This window comes from Gekko japonicus, unplaced genomic scaffold (genome assembly GCF_001447785.1).
Source record: "Gekko japonicus isolate JY-2015 unplaced genomic scaffold, Gekko_japonicus_V1.1 scaffold1617, whole genome shotgun sequence".
NCBI classification, from domain to species: Eukaryota; Metazoa; Chordata; class Lepidosauria; order Squamata; family Gekkonidae; genus Gekko; species Gekko japonicus.
The window spans coordinates 78,295-97,907 of NW_015165291.1; the positions used below are offsets into that span (position 1 = coordinate 78,295).

General features: G+C 43.8%; 1 protein-coding gene across 1 annotated transcript in view; it reads right to left on the bottom strand.

Moving 5' to 3' along the window:
- FAM184A (family with sequence similarity 184 member A) overlaps positions 1–19,613 on the bottom strand; it is an 80,999-nt gene that overhangs the window by 32,676 nt on the left and 28,710 nt on the right. The window contains exons 3-6 of the mRNA XM_015410356.1: positions 19,126–19,261; positions 17,078–17,259; positions 12,562–12,759; positions 10,931–11,053 (exon numbers count right to left, since the gene is read on the bottom strand). Of these exons, the coding sequence (XP_015265842.1) occupies positions 10,931–11,053; positions 12,562–12,759; positions 17,078–17,259; positions 19,126–19,261 (639 nt within the window). The remainder of the gene's footprint in view (positions 1–10,930; positions 11,054–12,561; positions 12,760–17,077; positions 17,260–19,125; positions 19,262–19,613) is intronic.

Consider the following 19,613-nt stretch of genomic DNA (forward strand, 5'->3'; position numbering starts at 1 on the left):
CGTGTCAAACTTGCACCATGTGCAAGTCCAGACTGGGAAAAACCCCGGGATTGCTGCAACCTCTCCCAACTCCGAGTCGGCCGTCGGAGGCTATCTCCATGGACTTTATCACGGATTTACCCCCAAGTAAGAATATGTCAGTCATTTGGGTTGTTGTGGATTTATTCTCTAAGCAAGCACATTTTGTCCCATTCGCCTCCCTACCCAGGGCAAAAGCACTGGCAAAGGCTTTCTTACTCAACGTGGTCTGTCTACACATGCTCCCAGCTAAAGTAGTCTCTGATAGGGGGGCACAGTTCGTTTCCTGATTTTGGGGAGAACTTATGAAGCTTATGGGAATCGAACATGCATTAAGCAGTGCCTATCATCCAGAGACTGATGGACAGACGGAACGTGTAAATCAAACTGTAGAACAATATCTGCGATGCTTCAGTAACTATCACCAAGATGATTGGGTAAGATGTATTGGAAGATGATAGGTAAAATGTTAACAGAAATTATGGGAGTTCCAATTCCACTTAAACCAGAGCTGTTTCTGCTTAATATGGTTCCAGAGATATATGGGAAAGTTGAGAAAAATTTGTTGTTGCACTGTATAACGGCTGCCAGAATATTATTCGCCAAGTATTGGAAAAGGGAAAAAAACCCCGATAGGATAGAGGTTATACAAAAACTATTTGAAGTCGCTGAAATGGATAAAATATCATGTCTATTAAAGGGGTTTTTTGAAGGAAAAAAAGAATCCTTTTTTGAAGAAAACTGGAGAAAATTCTATAATTGGAAGTTGAGCGTGAAGGGTTAGGAATGTTGGTTTGTATATAGAGTTTGGTTGGAAAGGAGGCTGTATGCTCATCTGTTGTGAACGGTAGGAACATTTATATGTTGGATTTGCTTTTTGGAAACTTCAATAAAAATATTTATTAAAAAACAACAACAAGATGATTGGGTAGATCTCCTACCCATGGCCGAGTTTTGTTATAACAACACATGTCATTCATCCACGGAAATGTCCCCTTTTAAGGCACTGTATGGATATGACAGCCCCCCGGTACCGTTCTTGGAGGGACCCACTGATTTGGAACCTGACAGCTGGTCACCCTTTCATGAACAATGCTTCAGGAACCACAGACTGGCTAAAATTCCTGAAAAACTTTATCTTGTGAGCCGGTTCATGCCCATCCCTAAACCTAACCCTTCCTTATTTTATCAGTAATATCTTCCTTTCATAATTACTACACTTTACAAGTCCCGATCTATCTAGCCTAACCTTTCCTGTGGTGATCTCTTCCAAAACCCTGTCCCCTACCCTATGCTCTTTCTCTCCTTTGCCTCTCCAGTATATCCTCACTGAGTCATGTCCTCATCAAATCAGAACACTTCATTCCTGACTCTCTCAAGGAATGCTGCTTTAAGGAAGAAAATGTGGCTCTTCAGAGCAGAACCTTATGACCTCGAAAAAGAACATTATTACTATGACTGTTCTGTAGCAGGAATTCAGAGACCAAGTAAGCAGATTTCATTCTAAGCAGTCCATAATCCATTTAAAGCTATTCACCCAGTAATCTATCTCCCTTATGAACAAAAGCCGAATGGTGGTGGCACTTCTCTTGAACATTCCACACGCTCCAAAATCAGTTCGCTCTCTGATCTGTTTTTCAGAGGGTCTCCCTATGCACTGGCTGCTTTGCCTGAGTCCTGCCTCCAACATTCTAAACATTTTGCTGTTCCTCTTCCCCCCATAGCAAGTCAGAACACAAAGGTTATTTGCATATGCAGCCTCATTGGCCTCTGCCTCGGAATACAGAGGTCATTTGCATATGCGACTTGATTGGCTTTTGCCTCTACCATTCTAAACAGTTTTGCTGTTCTGAGGTAAAATGTGTCCAATCTCCAGGTGAGGGCTAGAGATCACTCAGAATTACAACTGCTTTCCAGATGGCAGAGATCAGTTCCCCTGGAGAAAATGGTGGGCTCTGTATCCTTATATGCTGCTGAGGTGGCCCCCATATGACAGCCAATGTGACGTAGCAGTCAGGGCTTCAGAGCACGGGAGAGGCTGCAGGTGTGTGGGGGGTGGAAAGCTGAAGAGTGAGAGGGAAATAAAGGTAGGTTGATGACTGGCTGGGAAGGAGATAGGGTTGCCAACTCCAGGTGGGAAATTCCTGGAGATGTGAAGGATGGAACCTGGAGAGGGTGAGGTTTCAGGAGGCATGGGACCTCGGACAGGTACAAAGCCATAGACTCCACCCTCAAAACCAACGATCCCCTTCTGTGGAACCATCATTGCCAATCTCCAAGTGAGGGCTGGAGATCACTCAAAATTACAACTGTTCTTTAGGTAGCAGAGATCAGTGCCTCTTGAGAAAATGTTGGACTCAGTGTCATTATACCCTGCTGAGGTCGCCACAGCAAATTGACACTGAGTGTCCAAGGCCAAGGCCCCCGCCCAGAGCATCTTTCTAGAGGCTGTTGTATTATTTCCACAACGGGCCTTTTTCCTAGTGTAAAATCAAAGAACATGCACCTTAAGTTTGCATGAAGCTGCTTCACATGTCTGACCTTTTGCCCATCATCTCATGAATTATGAATATGACCTTTAATGACCAAAACATAAATTATGAGGTAACAGAACCTGCATATTGGTCATGCCCTCAAGTAGAGTGTAAAAAAACCCAACCCCCCAAACCAAAACAGCAATCCCAAACTTTGCTACAGTTTCATCCAGAATACTACCAACACTGAGAAATAAGGGTCAAGGCATATGCATACAAGAAGCACCTGCAAGGGTAGTAGTTAAAGCAAGTGAAATGTCTGCATGCTAAAGGAGAAACATTATAAACCTTAATTAGTGTGATGGGAGCAAAGAGTGGAAAGCAACCCCCCTCCCCTATTCACTCATTAGCTTGTGCCATGTCACTGTGAACTACTTGGAGGAGCAGAACCTTATCAATCAACTGCCTTCTCAATTTGAGATAAAGCTGGGAAACTTCCTGAAGGGCAAGTCTCCTATGGGGTCATCTCTTCCAGTGATTCCTGTTGCCAAGCCCATCCACACATTAATTTTTAGAAGTAGTGGAATCTGGATGCAAAAACCAGGAGAAGGAGATGGGAGGAGCTGGGATGCTTACAGCCGCCAGGGAGGTTCGCTCAGCAGGATTGCCTTAGCACTGTTGCTGGCCCAGGCTCCCCAATGCCTTTAAATACAATCCCCCCCAATACCAGACAGGCCAGTGTCTGTCAGGTGTAGGAGCAGGGCCAGGGTAAGAATGTTTATGGGGAGATAGTAACGGACCTTTCTAGGAGCCATTTCGATGCTTGCCTCCCTCATGAACCTGGAGAAATGTCCACCACATCACCACTCCTTCACACCAACGCCTCCTCACACCTCTCACCTCTTAATGCCACCAAGAAAGCTCCTGGCCAACGTTGAGTCAGATACACCAACGCTACAAGGAGGAGGAACGCGGCAAAGACATTTGCACATAGCACTCCTGCAGTGCACTGAGCTGCACAGGACAATTACCAGCAAGATCACCCTGAGGTGCTCAGAACAACACAGTCTTTATATGAGCAAAACAATTCAGGAACACAAGTAGAGAGGCCATCACTTTTGTGGAAGGTAGTAGGAGTGAACTTAACAGACGACTGCTTCTTAAAGGGACAGTAGTATGTGGCCTGCTCCAGAGTGAGCTCATCAAGCAGCCTGGTGATCCTAGCACCTGAGGGCAGAACCACCAATGTGGTCTAGAGAAAGGTCCTTGAGAGAAAAAAAAGAACGTATGTCTCACTTCATTTCTTACACTACAATCTTCTCCGTTAGAATTCCTACAACAAATGTCGCATTTCAAACTTCACATCATCAGTATTATAACTGGATTTATGGAACTTAAATATCATAGTGAAGCACGGGTAGCAGGCTAGTATTTATATAAAATATTGAATACCCTAATGAAATAATTTTGAAATGATGGATTGTCTTTTAATTTGCTTTTTCATAGTACTGAATTCCATGACAATTTGCAGCAATTTAATTATTTGCAAAGCTGCCCTTTTTGAGATTTTCGTTTACTACTTTCACAATAAGCATAAGGATAAATGTTTACAAGATTCCTGAGCAGCTCCAAGAAAATCATGACAAACAACATTTCCGATTTTTATGAGAATTTTAAGACTGAAATAAAATGCAGTGAAGAATTTCCCATTACTAAGTAATATCACTATGATCTGAGATATTTCAGAAAAATTATCTACACATTTTTGGTGAAGCAACATTACATGTTAAAAACTAATGTCCCAATAAAAGTTTGGGACTTAAAATAAGAAACATCAGGATTTTAAGGAAAAGTTCACCTTGCTTGGCAAGGACACTGGCGGCATGGCTTTAAGAACTATACTCAATAGACTGACTTAAGAAACAGCTAGGGCAGCAGAAGAACAGTCTGAAGATTAGGGTGATGAATGTTTCCACTTTGTCACTCCAGTCCTTCAGTAATACTGCCAAGAAGTCCCGCAAAGAGGACAACTAGCTTTAACTCATCACCCCCCCCCCAAATTTCTTCCTTTAAAAAGGGGGCATTTATTTTATTTGTGATTAGAATGGGGAGGCTCTTTTTAAAGCTCCGACAGTTACTTTGGGTGCCAACATTGCAGAAAAGCAGCAGGGGCAACTGGAATGTCAATACTGCCTTGGAACCCATGCCAGCACATGTCACACAGTAAGCCCGTGTCATATGGCACATCACTTCACCAGTACACTTTTGTAATCCTGTTAGGCTATAACGGCTGCAGTAAGGAGACACTTGGCAGTGACTGCTGAAGCCAGGAGATAGTGGGAGCTTCTGGAACCACCTTAGGGTAGGAGTGGTCTTAGTGATTTAGCCCTGGACAAAAGTCCAGGATGGAGCTTCAGAAACTCTAGACCCTGATGCCACCCAAGGTTCATAGAAGGAGTGGCCCTCAACCCATATAAGGCAGTCAAATGTTCATGGCTAGCACGAGCGGGCTGCTGCTTGAGCCCTGAAAGGTGTGGGGTCATGTGGCCAGAGCTGAACCAGCTGCTGCCTAAGCCCTGGAAGGTGCAGGCACAGCCACTGTCTCTGGCTACCCAAGAGCAGGCTTACACTTCTTTCCTCCTTAGTCGAGGTGGGTCGGAGTCAGGGCCGTCTCAGCTTGGGGCACCTGCCCTGGATACCCTGTGGCTAAGACCACCCTTGTCTTATAGCACCCAAAGCTACTATCAGAGCTTTAAAAAGAGCCTCCACATTCCCATCACAAATGTGGCCTTGGAACTCCCATAATCATGCTTAAGCTGAGTCTCCTAGCTTTGAGTTTCCTAGTTTTATTCTCTGATTAGTTATATCTGCCATAAATGGACAGATAGATAGGCTGATTCTTTCATTACTATAGATTCACGGAAACAAGAAGCAAAATGATTTGTTTTGTTTGTTTGTTTATTTAATTTATACCCCACCCTCCCCGCCAAAGGCGGGCTCAGGGTGGCTTACAGATTTTCCATAAAAATACAATTAAAACCTATCATAATATATAATCATAAGCATAAAATACCAATCATTTAAAATACAATTAAAATGCTGGGACATTATCAAGAGAACAGGATCACATTGTTTATAATATGCCTTAGGTGACCATAGAATTCCCATACACACCAGCTCAGTTTGGTCACTTTGTTGTACAGCAGGTACAGGCTAAGGCCATGACGCAGGCTGCAAGGTGGTAAAGCCAGGGCACAGGGACACTCCTCGGCACATGATGTGGCTCCTTAGTCAAATGCCTGGTGGAAGAGCTCCGTCTTGCAGGCCCTGTGGAACTGTAAAAGGCCCCGCAGGGCCCTGATCTCTTCTGGGAGCTCATTCCACCAGGATGGAGCCACCACCAAGAAGGCCCTGGCCGTTGCCACCCTAGCATCCTTGGGGCCTTATGATATTTGGTTTGGATCAGGGTCATGGGGGGGGGCAGATGGAATCTTTGTCTGGGGCCCATGGTGGCTCTCAGCAGCCCTAGCCACGGCATCCTCCTCATCACAAAAATGGCTGTCCAAACCACCTATACTGCCACAGCACTACTGACTGTGATGAAATGATACTTCACAGGTATGAGCATAAGAATTTTGTACTTTGCTTTGGGAATGTTGAGTTTACATTCTGGTTGCCAAGCTGATGAAAGAGGCCATAAAACCAGCAGTAGAAACATGAATGCAACTTGAGAAGACAAAGGAGAGACAGAACTCTGGCCTGGTCTTCTAGGCAATGGAGAAGCCTTTTCCTGCTGTGGAGTATTTTGACAAAAGAGTTTATGGGAAGAAGAAGCTCTCCCTTTAAGAAGAGGGACAGCCATCCTTAGAGAGGGATTCAAAAGCATCCACTACTTGAGTAAGTTGGGGAGAAGCATCCACTCAAGACAGACACACATTGGAGAACACTCATACATGATCTGACAAGAGATGACCACCTGGAGGGCGAAAAAGGTAACTGAGATGGAACCATTAAGTTATTTCTGCCTATCTCTTTAACATCACAGGTTCTACATTGCCCAGATGCTGTCATCTTTTGATGTTCAAATGTGTGTTTTTATTTCATGTGAATCAATTGTATACTACATCTTTCAAGATAAAAATCTGTTTTTCCCCCTGAAACTGGAGTCATTTGGTCCCTGCTCCCATAAAAACGTCTCATGCCTTAGCTCACACTTTCTCAAGTATAAAAGACCAGCAGGGAGTGCCTGCTTAACTGAATGGATTGAGGGAATGAGTGGGGGGGAAAGCAGGGAGAAGTCATCAACTCATTAGAGTCTAGCAACTTTGATACCTGATCCAGCAAAATAAATCCCTCATTCTCCATGGTAAAAACCAAGTCTCCAAGTTGTTTTACCACAATGACCAGAGGCATGCCAAGCCCTAGAGCCCCTGGTCAGCATATATTTTCCCCTTAGTGGCCACCACTGGCCTTCCAGAGCAGTGGTTCACTGGAAATTTTCCTGTTCAATGGCTAACTTGTACCAGAAAAACAGGATATACACACTTGAATGCACAATACATTGCTTTTAAAAGGGCTGTTTGGATGACACTGCTCTGATCTCAGCTCTACATATACTAAGATCAGGAGTTTCTCTTGGGATCATATACTTTCTTTCTGTACCTAGAATATAACTCCTGAACTGGGGGATCCTGTGTTTATATGAAAATAGGATGTCTTCTGAATCTGGAAGCAGAGCACATAAGAGGAGTATGGAGAAGTACCCAAAAGCGGAGCGGTGGCACAGGCTGTTAATGCAGCCTGCCTTAACATCTGGCTGAACATCTGTTCGAGCCCCACCGTGGCCGGAGTGAGCTCCCAGCCCGCGTCCCAGCTCCCGCCCACCCAGCAGTTCAAAAGCCTGTTAGAGGGCGAGTAGATGAATGGGAACCTACCTTTAGTAGGGTAGGGGCACCCCCCTCGTCCGAGGAGTGTGGTGTGCGGCGGCGGCAGCAGCGAAGGAACAACAACAATGGCGGCAACGGTGATGGCGGATCCTGGCGGCAGAGACGAGGTGGCACGGCGGAACATCGAGAGCCAGTGGAGCGATCCCTGGTGGCCTGCGGAGTTCCAACAGAAAGCGGCCGGCGCGAGCAGCAGAAGGTGCGGTTGACGTCATCTCCCGGCGCAGCGGAGCCTATCGGACGGAGCCAAGGCCGGGAGAGACGAACTCACACACCGAGACGGCTGCCTCGCTGGAGAAGAACTGCGCCGGAGAGAGGAGCGTCCTGCCGACCGAAGGAGCCAAGGAAGCCGAAGCCGGAGACCAGAAGGAAGAGCCGCCACCACCAGGGTGTTAGGTAGGCTGACCAAACCCTTGAGAATGTGCCCATAGTTAGGGATCCAAAAAAGTGATTAGCACTACAAAGTTGTAAACCGCCCAGAGACCCCCATAGGGGGGGTTAGGGCGGTATATAAATCGAAGGTTAAATAAAAAATAAATAAATAAATGAAACCCAATCCTGGCCTTGCTGAATACATAGGTGAGAATTTGCAAGTATCACCCGAACAATTCCAAGAATGTGCTGTCAAATTCCTTCTAGCTCTGATTACAGAATTCTGAATTATTGTATGCATTCTGTTGAACAAACACTAAACACGGTGACAAGTATTATACCCAATCAGTATATGCTTGATTAGATTGTTTCTCACTTTTCTGACTTACTTAGTAATCTTAAGTCTTTTTTTGCCAAAGTATACCAGCTCTTTAAAGTGAACTAGATACTGCATTTCTATAGACAAAACAACAAAGGTTGTTTCACAAATTTTAACATTAAACATCCATCCCTTTTGAGAAATTTTACTGCAATTAATAAAGGAATACTGGTAAAGATCAAGGGCTGACAAAAGATCTGAATCAATTAACTAACTGATGCACAATTAAGATACTTTTGTCTGGACTCCCTTCCACATAAATCTCTCTCCTTCTTTCCCAGAAAGATTTGTATTAGGTTGCTTACAATCAGGGCTATATTTGGGCAGGAACGCACAGGAACAGAGTTCCGGCTGGCTCCCAAGTTGGCCACACCCAGCAGGAACTCATTAGCATAACAGGCCACACCCAGCAGTAGAAACTCATTAGAATTGGCTACATTAGGGGTGTGTGGCCTAACATGCAAAGGAGTTCCTGCAACCAAAAAAGCCCTGGGTTTTGACAACAAACAAGGTAAACAGAATAAGAAGCAAAAGGTGGGTGTGGCTGGATGACCACACTTCTGGTAACATGGGAATGCGGCCTAATATGCTAATGAGTGGTGCAGTCAGGGGGTGTGGCCTAATATGCTAATGAGTTTCTGCTGCTGGGTGTGGCCTATTATGCTAATGAGTTCCTGCTGGACTTTTTCTACAAAAAAAAGAGCCCTGCTTACAATAAAATATTCTGGAACTTTATGCCTTACTAAGGAATAACATTTTAAAAATAGCATCAATGAATTCAAAACATTTTAAAAACATTTCGCAATATGGCATGGTGGGTTACTCTTCAAAGCAAGGAAAACTCCATGGGACCTGTTGGAGCTTTTTTGATTAGGACTAATGGAATGAAAACCCTCGGCAAGTATTTGGCTTAGGCTGAGCCATAAGCCCCCATAATTTGGGGTGGGTGTATATGTGTGTCAGGTGGAGAACCCTACTTTACAAACAAATTATCATCATCATCGTCGTCGTTGTCATCGTCATCAACATCATAATTATTATTATTGGAATTGATTTATTAATCACCCTATCCTGGCTTATGCCGGGCTCTGGGTGATGTACAAAAGGTAAAGTGCCATAAAACAAAATACAAATTTTAAAATATCCATATAGAGTTAGTAAAAGATAAAACTAGAATAAAAGATCCCAGAAGGCAATTTACAATTTTTGTTCCCATTCTGGACTGCCCAGCCCTTTTTTTGGGAGGGGGGAACTTAACCAAAATATATAGAGAGAGGGGAGAGGGAAGGGTGCCAGCCAGTGCAACCAACCATTGCTGTCCTCAACCAAAAGCCTGGAGGAACATCTCTGCTTTAAAGGCCCTGAGGAATTGCACAAGGTCCCACAGGGCCCTGGTGTCATATGGCAGAGAGTTTCACCAGGTTGGGGCCAGGGATCACCAACAAGTTGTTATCAGTAGAGCCTCACATAGCGGAGAAGGCAGTCCCGCCTTCTTTGAGTACACTCAAAAAATAAAAAGAACTCAAACTTCCAAATTACATGGTATCTACAAAACAGAATTATACCAAAGGTGATGCAGCCATATCAATATAGCATACTGACTGTGTTTGTTCATATTGAAAATTAAAGTTAAAAAGCCAGCAGGGCATAACTGCTAGAGTACTGAATCTGGGCTGGGGAAAATTCACACTCAACAATAAAGCATAATGGTAATCTTAGCGTACACAAAGATCTGCTATATATTTGTTTGATGCTTTTTAAAAGCCATCTGTTACTTTGGTCCACTTATAACCCAAATTGGCCTGGGTAATGTTTTATCAACGTGCCATTGGATGCTGCACTGTCACTGCACTGGAACAAGCATTCACATCCTGAGCTGTGAAAGAAAAATCCAGTTGTGAATGAGTGCTAATGTGTTAATGCAGCATGGGTTTGAACAACATGGATTTTTCAGTGTATGTTTTTATCCTCATACTGATATTCTTGGCTTATTCCTGAAGACATGAATTTACCACTATTCAAACAACAAGGAGTATGCAGTTACCAGCTACAAATGCTAGACAGCGGTCAGGGCTCTTTTTGGGCAGGAACGCACAGGAACGGAGTTCCGGCTGGCTTCAGAGTTGGCCACGCCCACTACAGCCAAAACCTCTGCGTGCGTGGCTACAGAGGGAAGGCCTGGAGAGTGACCCCCTCCCGGCGACTCCGAGGTGGGCGGGCCAAGGGGGGCCTGGAAGTTTAAACTGCCTTTCCTACCCTCCAAGGGCCAGCTTGCCCGGGCTCCCCGCAGTTGCGGGGTGCCCAGACAAGCCAAAGGAAGGCATGGGGTGTGGCCTAATATGCTAATGAGCTGTGTTGTCATGGGTGTGGCCTAATATGCTAATGATCTATGCTGTCAGGGTGTGGCCTATTATGCTAATGAGTTCCTGCTGGGCTTTTTCTACAAAAAAAGCCCTGACAGCGGTTATGGTCAGTAACTAGTTAAACAATGCACTTGATTCCCAGGCACATTGTTGGAGTAGGCCTATGATATCCCATATAATATCATAATATCTTTTTTTTTTTTAGTGAATATAAAACTGTATATGTAAAAAAAAGTTTGGAGAATGTTGGCTCTAAACTGAAGAGTACTGACCAAAGCTTAATATGCAAACTTAAAACATCAACTAAGAATAATATCATCATTGATTAAATATGGGCTAATGCACATGACAGTTAGCTGAAAAGACAAAGTTGATTCTTGCCTCCTGATTGGATACAGTCAGCTTGGCTGTCAGCTCTTCCCTCAGGTTTTCCAACTGCTGTCGAAGCTGATTTTTCTCATCCTCTAAATGTAGCTTCTCTTTTTCAAAATGCTGCTCCAACTCCTAAAGAAAATGAAACACAGAATAGAACATGTCATGCTGATTCAAAATTCATATTAGAAATATAAGTTTAAAAGCCAGAATGGTGCGAGTGTTAGGGTACTAGACTTGGGCTCAGGAGACCAGGGTTCAGATTCCAACCCAACACAACATATGCTTATAAAATAACTGTACGAATAAACTGAGTGCAAGACGTTACTGGTACTGGTACAATTTTAACACAGAGAATGTTGCTATGTTGTCTACAGGGCCTGATTGCTGTACTTGTGCATGTTACTTATTCATAAAATAAATGAAAAGGCTTCTTGTTTTTAAATAATTAGTCATAGTGCTATAAATGTCAACTCTCTTTCCCCATATCTAATACCTGAGCACAATATCACAAGTGACAGAATAACTATTTATTTATTGCAGCTAACTTAATGACAACCGCACAGTGTTTTCAAGGCAAGAGATGTTCAGAGATGATTTGCCATTGTGTGCCTCTGAATAGTGACTGTGGTAATCCTTGATGGTTTCTCATCCAAATGCTAACCAGGGCCAACCCTGCTTAGATTCCAAGATCTGATGAGAGCAGGTTAGCCTAGGCTATCCAGGTCAGGAAAGCAGATTTATAACATTTAACAAAACATTTCATGTTGATTATTAGGGTTAATACAGATTAAAAAAACACTGATGCACACACTAAACAGAAGCAGTACAAAAATAAAATCAATGACCACAGCCAGGCCATATCTGTAATATATGTACCAGCCTATAGGTTGGAAGGCAGAAGAGGTATGCTCATCTGCCCTCCATGTCTAAAATATTTATATAGTCTATAACATAGCAACATAATTGCTTCGTACAGGAAACAAGAAGAAGAACAGTGAATTTTATGCAGTTACTTCAGTTTATATCCACTGATTTCAGTGGGCATAGACAGGAATAACTCAGCACAGGATTGCACTGGAAAAAACCAAAGGTAGATTGTTGCAATTTTTTTATTATTGTGGAAAATGAACTCACATGTCTAACCAATGGAAGCAGCAGTTATAAAATTAACCAGGAACTTTTCACCTAGCAGTCTGTACACATGTCCCAATGATTCAGACAGCTGGTGCTCCATGAACAGACAATATGCCTACATAACTTACATGGCCATGAATATGATAATTTGTCACTTTCATGGATCTTTCAGCACTAGCATATCTAACCCACAGTCCTATCTGCTAGTTTTCCAAATTCCCTTGGGAAAGATGTAAAAACTAGAAAATGGAATGTTCCAGAAAGTGTTCTGAAAAGATGAGGAAGCCAATTCCATCTGTCTGTTCATCACCAACAGAACAAAATCTGGGAGCACAGGGAACTTAATACACAGAGTGTCTCTTTTACATAAAATTATTTGAGTAAGTAAAGATTTTGTCAATCATGGTAGTGAAAAGGTTAGGAACCATTACAATGTGTTAAAATTTACTCAAGATCTCTTTACAAAGCAAACAGAAATACTCCTCACATTATGGATCACTTACCATTTGCAGTTTCTTTTTTTCCTTGGTAGTATTGCTATGTGCTGCCTCAAGAGCATTATGATGTTTCCATGCCAACTCCTCCAAGGTCTTAGAATGAGCCTCATTTAGCTGTGCAGCTTCTCCTTCTAGTCTGGCTTGCAGTTTTATTAACTCTTTCTCATAATATTCTCTTTGTGTTTCCCTTGCTTCATTCACTTTCTGTAATGGAAGTATTTCAAAATTAGGCACTTTTCCAAAACTCACATACACTTGAACCATGTATTATCTGAGGATTTACTGTAATCTTAAATCTCATTCACATGTCTCAAGTCCACATATCCCCTGTGTGGACTTCAACAGTCACACTCTGGGGGCTCTGCTGGGAACTAAATTACCTAGGCAGGCCAGGGCCCAATTAAAGGGTTGCGGCATTAGGAAGGTTGAGAACCACTGCCTTAGGGGAATCCCGTCCTGGAACCTGGAGGGAACAGTCCACCTGCTGAGCTCCTGTATTGGGTGTCCAGGTAACAGCAGAAGCTTGAACGCCTTGGTGACAATTATGTCCTGATATGGGAGCAGGAACCTCTGGAGTGGATGGGCGTGAAAACTGGACCACTGCAGAACATTCTTGCAAGATACCATCATCCCTGGCTGTTTTGCCAGGGATCCGTTCTGCCTTGGAATTCTGAAGGACCTCGCCAACTGTTGTCTGAATCTTCTCCTGTCTCTCTGATGACACGAAGACCGTGTCTTGGGCAGTGTCTATTAATAGCTCTAGGTGGAGTACATTCTATGTCGGGTGTAGATTGTTCTTTTCCCAGATGACCAGAAAAACGAGTTCCTGAAGACAAGACGCTGTCTGGTTCACTTTTTCCATACCTCAATGATTAAGAGGTCTTCCAGGAAAGAAACAGTCCTCAGATATGCTACAGGTACTACCAGAACCTTGGTAAATACCTTTGGCACTGATTTTAACTCTTATGGAAAAACCCGGCAGTGGGAGTGCCTCCCATCATAAGCAAATTGCAGGAACCTTTGATGAGCTTCTCGGATAGGGTTGTGCAAATAGGCCTCTGAGAGATCTATTGATGCCAAGAAGTCTCCAATCTGGAAGGATGCTACAATTGACCTGAGGGTCTCCATTATGAATCTCTTGATCCTTATATGACTGTTCAGCCATTTGAGGTCTAGAATGGCCCTGATATCCCCATTCTTCTTTGGGACTATGAAAGAATGGAGTAGAGCCCCAAAGTCTTTTGTGCTTCTGGCACTGGTTCTATCGCCCCAATGCCCAGCAAGTGTTGAATGGCCTTCTCCAGAAGGAGATACTTCTGGTTGGAACAATTTCTTGGTACACAAATAAAACGATTGAGTGGAATCAAACTGAATTCAAAGGAAAAGCCATTTGTGACTGTATCAAAGACCAACTTGTCATTTGCGCTGTGTTACCAGTGAGTTGCAAGGAGCTGCAGATAATCTCCAGCTCTTAGGGTGCTTGAAGTATCAGCATAGTCATGCTGAAGAACCGTTCTAGCATCCCTTGATGTTCTGTCCAGACTTGTTAAAGAAGGTAGTTCTGTTACTGCCTTGTGGCTTGGGCTGCCATCTCCTTTGAAGGACCTAGTAGAACTGGCCCATGAAGGTCACTTGGACTCTTGAAAGGAAGAGAAGTGTTTCCTAGACTGTCTTCCTTCCTGGACGGCAATGCTTTTCCTTGTCCATGCCTTCACCAAATAGGTTGACACCCCTGAAAGGAACGCTGGTTACCGTGGCCTGTGCTGAAGGATTCACTTCCCAACTCTGGAGCCAGGCATGACGTCTGGCTGTTACGCTAGAGGCCATGGCTCTGGCCGATAGCTGGATGTCATCCAAGGAAGCATCTGCCACAAATGCTGTTGTGAGAGCATTTTTATTTTATATTATATTATTTAGTTCCTTGGGATGCTGTCTGCTGCTGTGAGATCAGACACCCAGGAATAAGCAGCTCTGGTGGACATGGAGCATGCCATAGAAGCTCTCAACACTGTTGAGGAAGCTTCAGATTCCTGGCGTACAGCCTACTCTATCCGTCTATTGCAAGGTCCCTGAGAAAACTATTCACCCCCACCAAAAGCACTAGCTTTGAACACAGGCTTGCCATGGGATTATCCACTAGGGGCAGCTTGAATCTCTTAGCAGCTTCTGGTACCAAGGAACAGAACTTCGAAATAAAGAGAATGGTCAGACTTTGTTCTGGCTGGTGCTTCCCATTCAGTTCTACCTGCACTTTTAAAGACTGCAGGGAAAGGGATCCCAGTGGGGCCACCCCCACCTTGGGGAGGCTCTGTCCAACCCATCTGGGAAATTTGGGTCTGGTTCTCCCTTCCCCTAGGTGTTACATGAAATCTATAATACGTGCAACACTTTTGGGAGTAATTTAGCAGACACTTGCTGAGGGAAGAGATGTATCTGCATTGTGGTGACCATGGCCCCTTCCTCCGACAACAGCTCCCCTTTTCTCCTCATGGATGAGGAGTCTCAGACTTCAGATTCTTCATAGTGATGGCTCAGGAGGGGACTAGATTCCCTGCTGTGCCTGGAAGAATGGCCTGTCTTTGTCTTTTTGGAATGGGGAGGAGGAAGATGTTCTCTCAGACCTTATGCCTAGGGAGGCACTGCTAGATGGGGAATTCCTTCCCTGTCTGGCAGGTGACCTTGTTGGTGTCCTGCTTTGGCTGGTCTGACTCCTGGCCTCCTTGATTACCCACCTCATTCCCTTCATAATTTAGGCTAGGAAACTGGCCTAGGCATTAACCCCAGAGAGGTCTAGGGAGTGGGCTCTTTCCCTCTTTATTTGGCTGGGACCCAGGAATGGTAGAGGCCAGAGAATTAGGTATCATGGGGCTGGGAGGTAGAAAGGCCTGCCTTCGACTCCTTCCCCAAAACTGAAAGTGAAAGGCTATCCTCTGCCATAAGACAGGCCCTTCGGAGAATAAACTGGACTCCTTCCCCCAAAACTGAAAGTGAAAAGGGCTCTCCTCTGCCACAAAGCAGGCCCTTTGGAGAATAAACTGGTTAGGCCTTACCGAGGTTCTGGAGGGATGGGAAGATCATGACTGTGGGTGCTGCAGTCTCCTTGCTGAAACCAGCCCTTTTGGCAATTTAGGGGTCATGTGGAGGGCCAAGGCGTTCCGGTGTGGCTACCACTGGCACTTTACGCCCCTGTGGGGTGGCTGGGGAAACTCCCGGCCCTAGGGCTGGAGATCCCACTGCAGTGCCTGACTGGGCAAGTGCTGTGGTGTGAGGGTAATCCCTGGTGCTCCCGGTTTCTCTCTGCCACGATGCAGAGCAGGGCATGGGGCAGAAGCCCTTTCTGCTCCCTGCAATTTCCTCCAACCTTTTTTTCTTCCTAACGGGTGACTTGCGAAAATGTCCTTTAAGTAAGCTGGTTAATGGGATCGCTGTGCTCTGAAGAGCACTGCCAAAGACATCCAGCTGCTAGACAGGGCCGAACAAACTGGAGAGTTCTGGGATAAGCCCCTCCCCTCTGGGATTGCAAAGATGACGACCCTGCCTGCAGAGAGGAGGAGCTACTAAGTGAAGACTGCCCCACCACTAGGACCACTGGAGAAGCTCTTCTGTTTGAGCTTCAGCTCCTTTTGCATAAGAGCAGGGTGCAGCAATTTGCAACAATTTCCACCTTCTTGCTGCAGTTCTCTGTGCTGCATCCCATGCTGGTTTTGAGGGTTCCCCTACCCTCAGGAGTGGCTTTTTCTGAGATATGCTGATATGCATAAATGCATATTAGGATTTGAATAAATTGTGGCAGCGTGTGATTGAAACAGTGTTTGAGTACCCAGTACCCAGCCCCAATAGCTCTGTACAGTGTCTGAGTGAGGGGTGATTATTAAAGGCGACTGGGCTACCTTGTTTGGTGGTATCTCTGTGAGTGAGAGAGAGTCTGGTACATAAAATGGTCATGGCTCTCTATGTGTTTTAAAAAAGGCATGCTGGGCGATGAACTGTGACTGCCTGACCTACCTGTAACCCTGAACCTGTGAAGCTAAGGTTGTGGAGGGTGGTAGGGACTCTGAGTGAAAAGGGGTGTGTCACAGTCTACTTTATTCTTGAGTGTATATGTTCCTTTCCGCTTCCTTCATAGATGGAGCTGAGAATGAAGATTTCCTGGTTTAAGAAGCTTTTAAACTATTCATAATGTGTTGTGACATCCTAATTTAGGTGAGTCAACAAATTTAAGACTGAGTACAAACTGAGATTCTAAACTGTGGTTTAATCCTTGTTTTAAATCCCTATTTATAGTCAAGAAACAACCCCAATTTGATGAAGGGCCTGAATTCAGACATCATAACAAATTGTGGTTTGATGGAAGAAAATCCAGAATACTCCTATCTTGACTCTGCATGAGAGGAGAAGACTAAAGGAATAAATCAGTTATTTTTCTTATCACAAACATCTCTGAGTTTGTTTGTGACATCTGCATACATACATAGTATCAGTTCGAAACTACAATTGGGTTGGGTTGGGGGAGAACATTCACCTTCTCCAATGCAAGAATTTGCTGCCTTTGTCTTTCATCTAGATTTTGTGTTTTGCTTTGCAATAGATTTCTTTCTTCTTCCATCTGCGACAGCTTTTCCTTTAATTTGGACTTTTCAGATTCTAAATCTTGTATGGTAACTTCCTGGGTCATCTGAGTAGCTTGAAGCATTCCAATGTGACCTGCAAAAATAAAGCACTAATTTAAAATCTTAGGATTCTTGCACTTTCTGAGAATGAACTCATATGGTCTAAGTAATATTTAAACACATTGAACCTATAAAAATCATAATCTAATGCATACAAGATCATGCAGTATTATGTTTATTGTTAAAAAGCAAATTTTCTGACATTACAGAAATCTAATATTACATTAGAGAACAATTAACATCACTCAGTACTTTTACAAGGACCCGCAAGAAACTTGTGGAGGGTGCATCTCATCCCTCCACCTTTGTTTTCTTCCCTCTTGCCTCCTTTGATAATCTTCCCCCCTCATTTTCTCACTCTCGCCCCTCTCTGTCAATTTCCCCCTTTCTCTTTTTCCCTCCCCTTAACAGCCAACCTTCCCTCTCTCTTTCCCTCCCCTTCTCTAACAATCTCCCCCCTCTTTCTCACCCTCTCCCCTTTTCTGTCAATCTTTCCACTCTTTCTCCCCCCTCTTCTCTGCAATCTTCTCCCCTATATCTCTCCCCACTCCCCTTCTCTGACAATCTTCCCCGTCCCCTTCTCTGTCAATATTCCCCCAGCTGTCTTTCTCACCCCCCCCTCCAACGCTGAACTCCTCTTTGGCTACTGGGCCTGTCCTTATTGGTGCTGCCCTTGCTCTGAGAGCCTCAGCAACAAGGAGCCACCGTGTCCACAGCAAGGCCCTGGGGGCTGTTGTGTCAGTGCCTTTGGGGGCCAGCAGAATGCTGCTGCTGAGCCTGGAGCAGCTCCTGGACTCTGCAGCTGCCAGGCCTGAAGTGGCTCCCGAACTGTGCCATCCCCATGGCTGGGCCCAGAGTGGTCCTCAGACTTCATGGAGTCTCTTCAGAATCAAGGTAAGTATGTTGCCTGTGCACACTCAAACAATGCTATTTTATTTTGGGGGGGATTTAAACCCCCCAAATGTCTTTTTTTAAGTTTTCAGATTTTTCTTCAAAACTGGGGGGTCCCCCAAATTTGCAGAACTATCTGCTTATAGTCAATGTGGCTCCAATCTATGGATTTAGATAGCTGCAGATTGGGCCACACTTGACTATTACAGTGGATATTTAAGATATTTAGTAGTCTGCTCTCTTCACCCCTAACTACTCAATAGCCAACTTTAATAAACTAATTGAATAGGATACCATCTTCAAGAAAACAGAAATCATTAATATATTCTCTACTTCTAGAAGGATAGCTACATTAGTCTATTGTAGCAGAAATAAATAGTGTTTTGTCACCTTTTTAACTAAAAAGGTTTTATTCTAGTATAATTTTTCATGGACTAGAGCTCACTCCATCAATCCATGGAGTGGGCCTTCACTAAGTAGATAAATAAATAAATACACACATATACATGAAAAAAGCTGTAAACAGTAAAGTCAAAAGGTCATGAAATGCAGGAAGTACAGGATGAAATGTAATTGTGTAAGACTTAAATGTAATCAGAGATAATTCACGATAACAGCAATAATGCAAGCTCCGTAGCTGTGTAATCTATAATCGCTGAGGAAAATGGTATCTGTAAAGTGGTAACAATCAGAAATTACTCAGAGAACATTTCAGTCTTATAAGACCAGGGGTCATTTGGGGCCAGAGCACGCCAGACTTCACGTCCAGGTGACGTTATCACATCAGGGATGTCCCAGAATGCCCTCCCAAATCCCATCGCCGGAGCAACAAGGGGACCTGGCAACCCTAGACTGAAAAGCAAAATTGATTTCAAAAAGGCAATTGTGCCTCAACTTACTTTCAATAAAAATGAATAATTAAGATTTTTAAAATAAAAAATGTACAGAAATGTCATTCTAAATAAACACTTCATGAAGATTACACATTAGCCCATAAAATCATACATACTGGCTTTTAGTACAAGGTCTGTGGCCTGTTGCTGTAAATGTTCCCTAGCAGCAGCTAGCTCACTTTCAACTTCCTTGTGTTTACTTAACAAAGATATCTCCTCTTCTTTGACATCATCTAGCTGTTTTTGAAGAGCCTACAAAAACACATTATGTTAGACAAAATTGGACCAACTGAACATGTATGAATTAAATTTACCAATTCAGATAGCATTTGAGCACTGAAGGATTATTACTCAATTTATCAAACAAAGACAGTTAATCACCTTCTTGCCTGAACCTTTTTTGCAGTGCTTTACTAATAATTTTTAAAATTTTCATAAGCTCTTGCATGGCTGTTGCATACAAATCTGATTAATTCACATCTATATTTTTACTCTTTCAAAAGAAAGGCTTGCAGATATTCTGTTCCAAATATGCATACTTTATGGCACATTGGATTTGATCCTATTCACCATGAGTACCACCTTCCCTGCTCTCCCCCCCCCC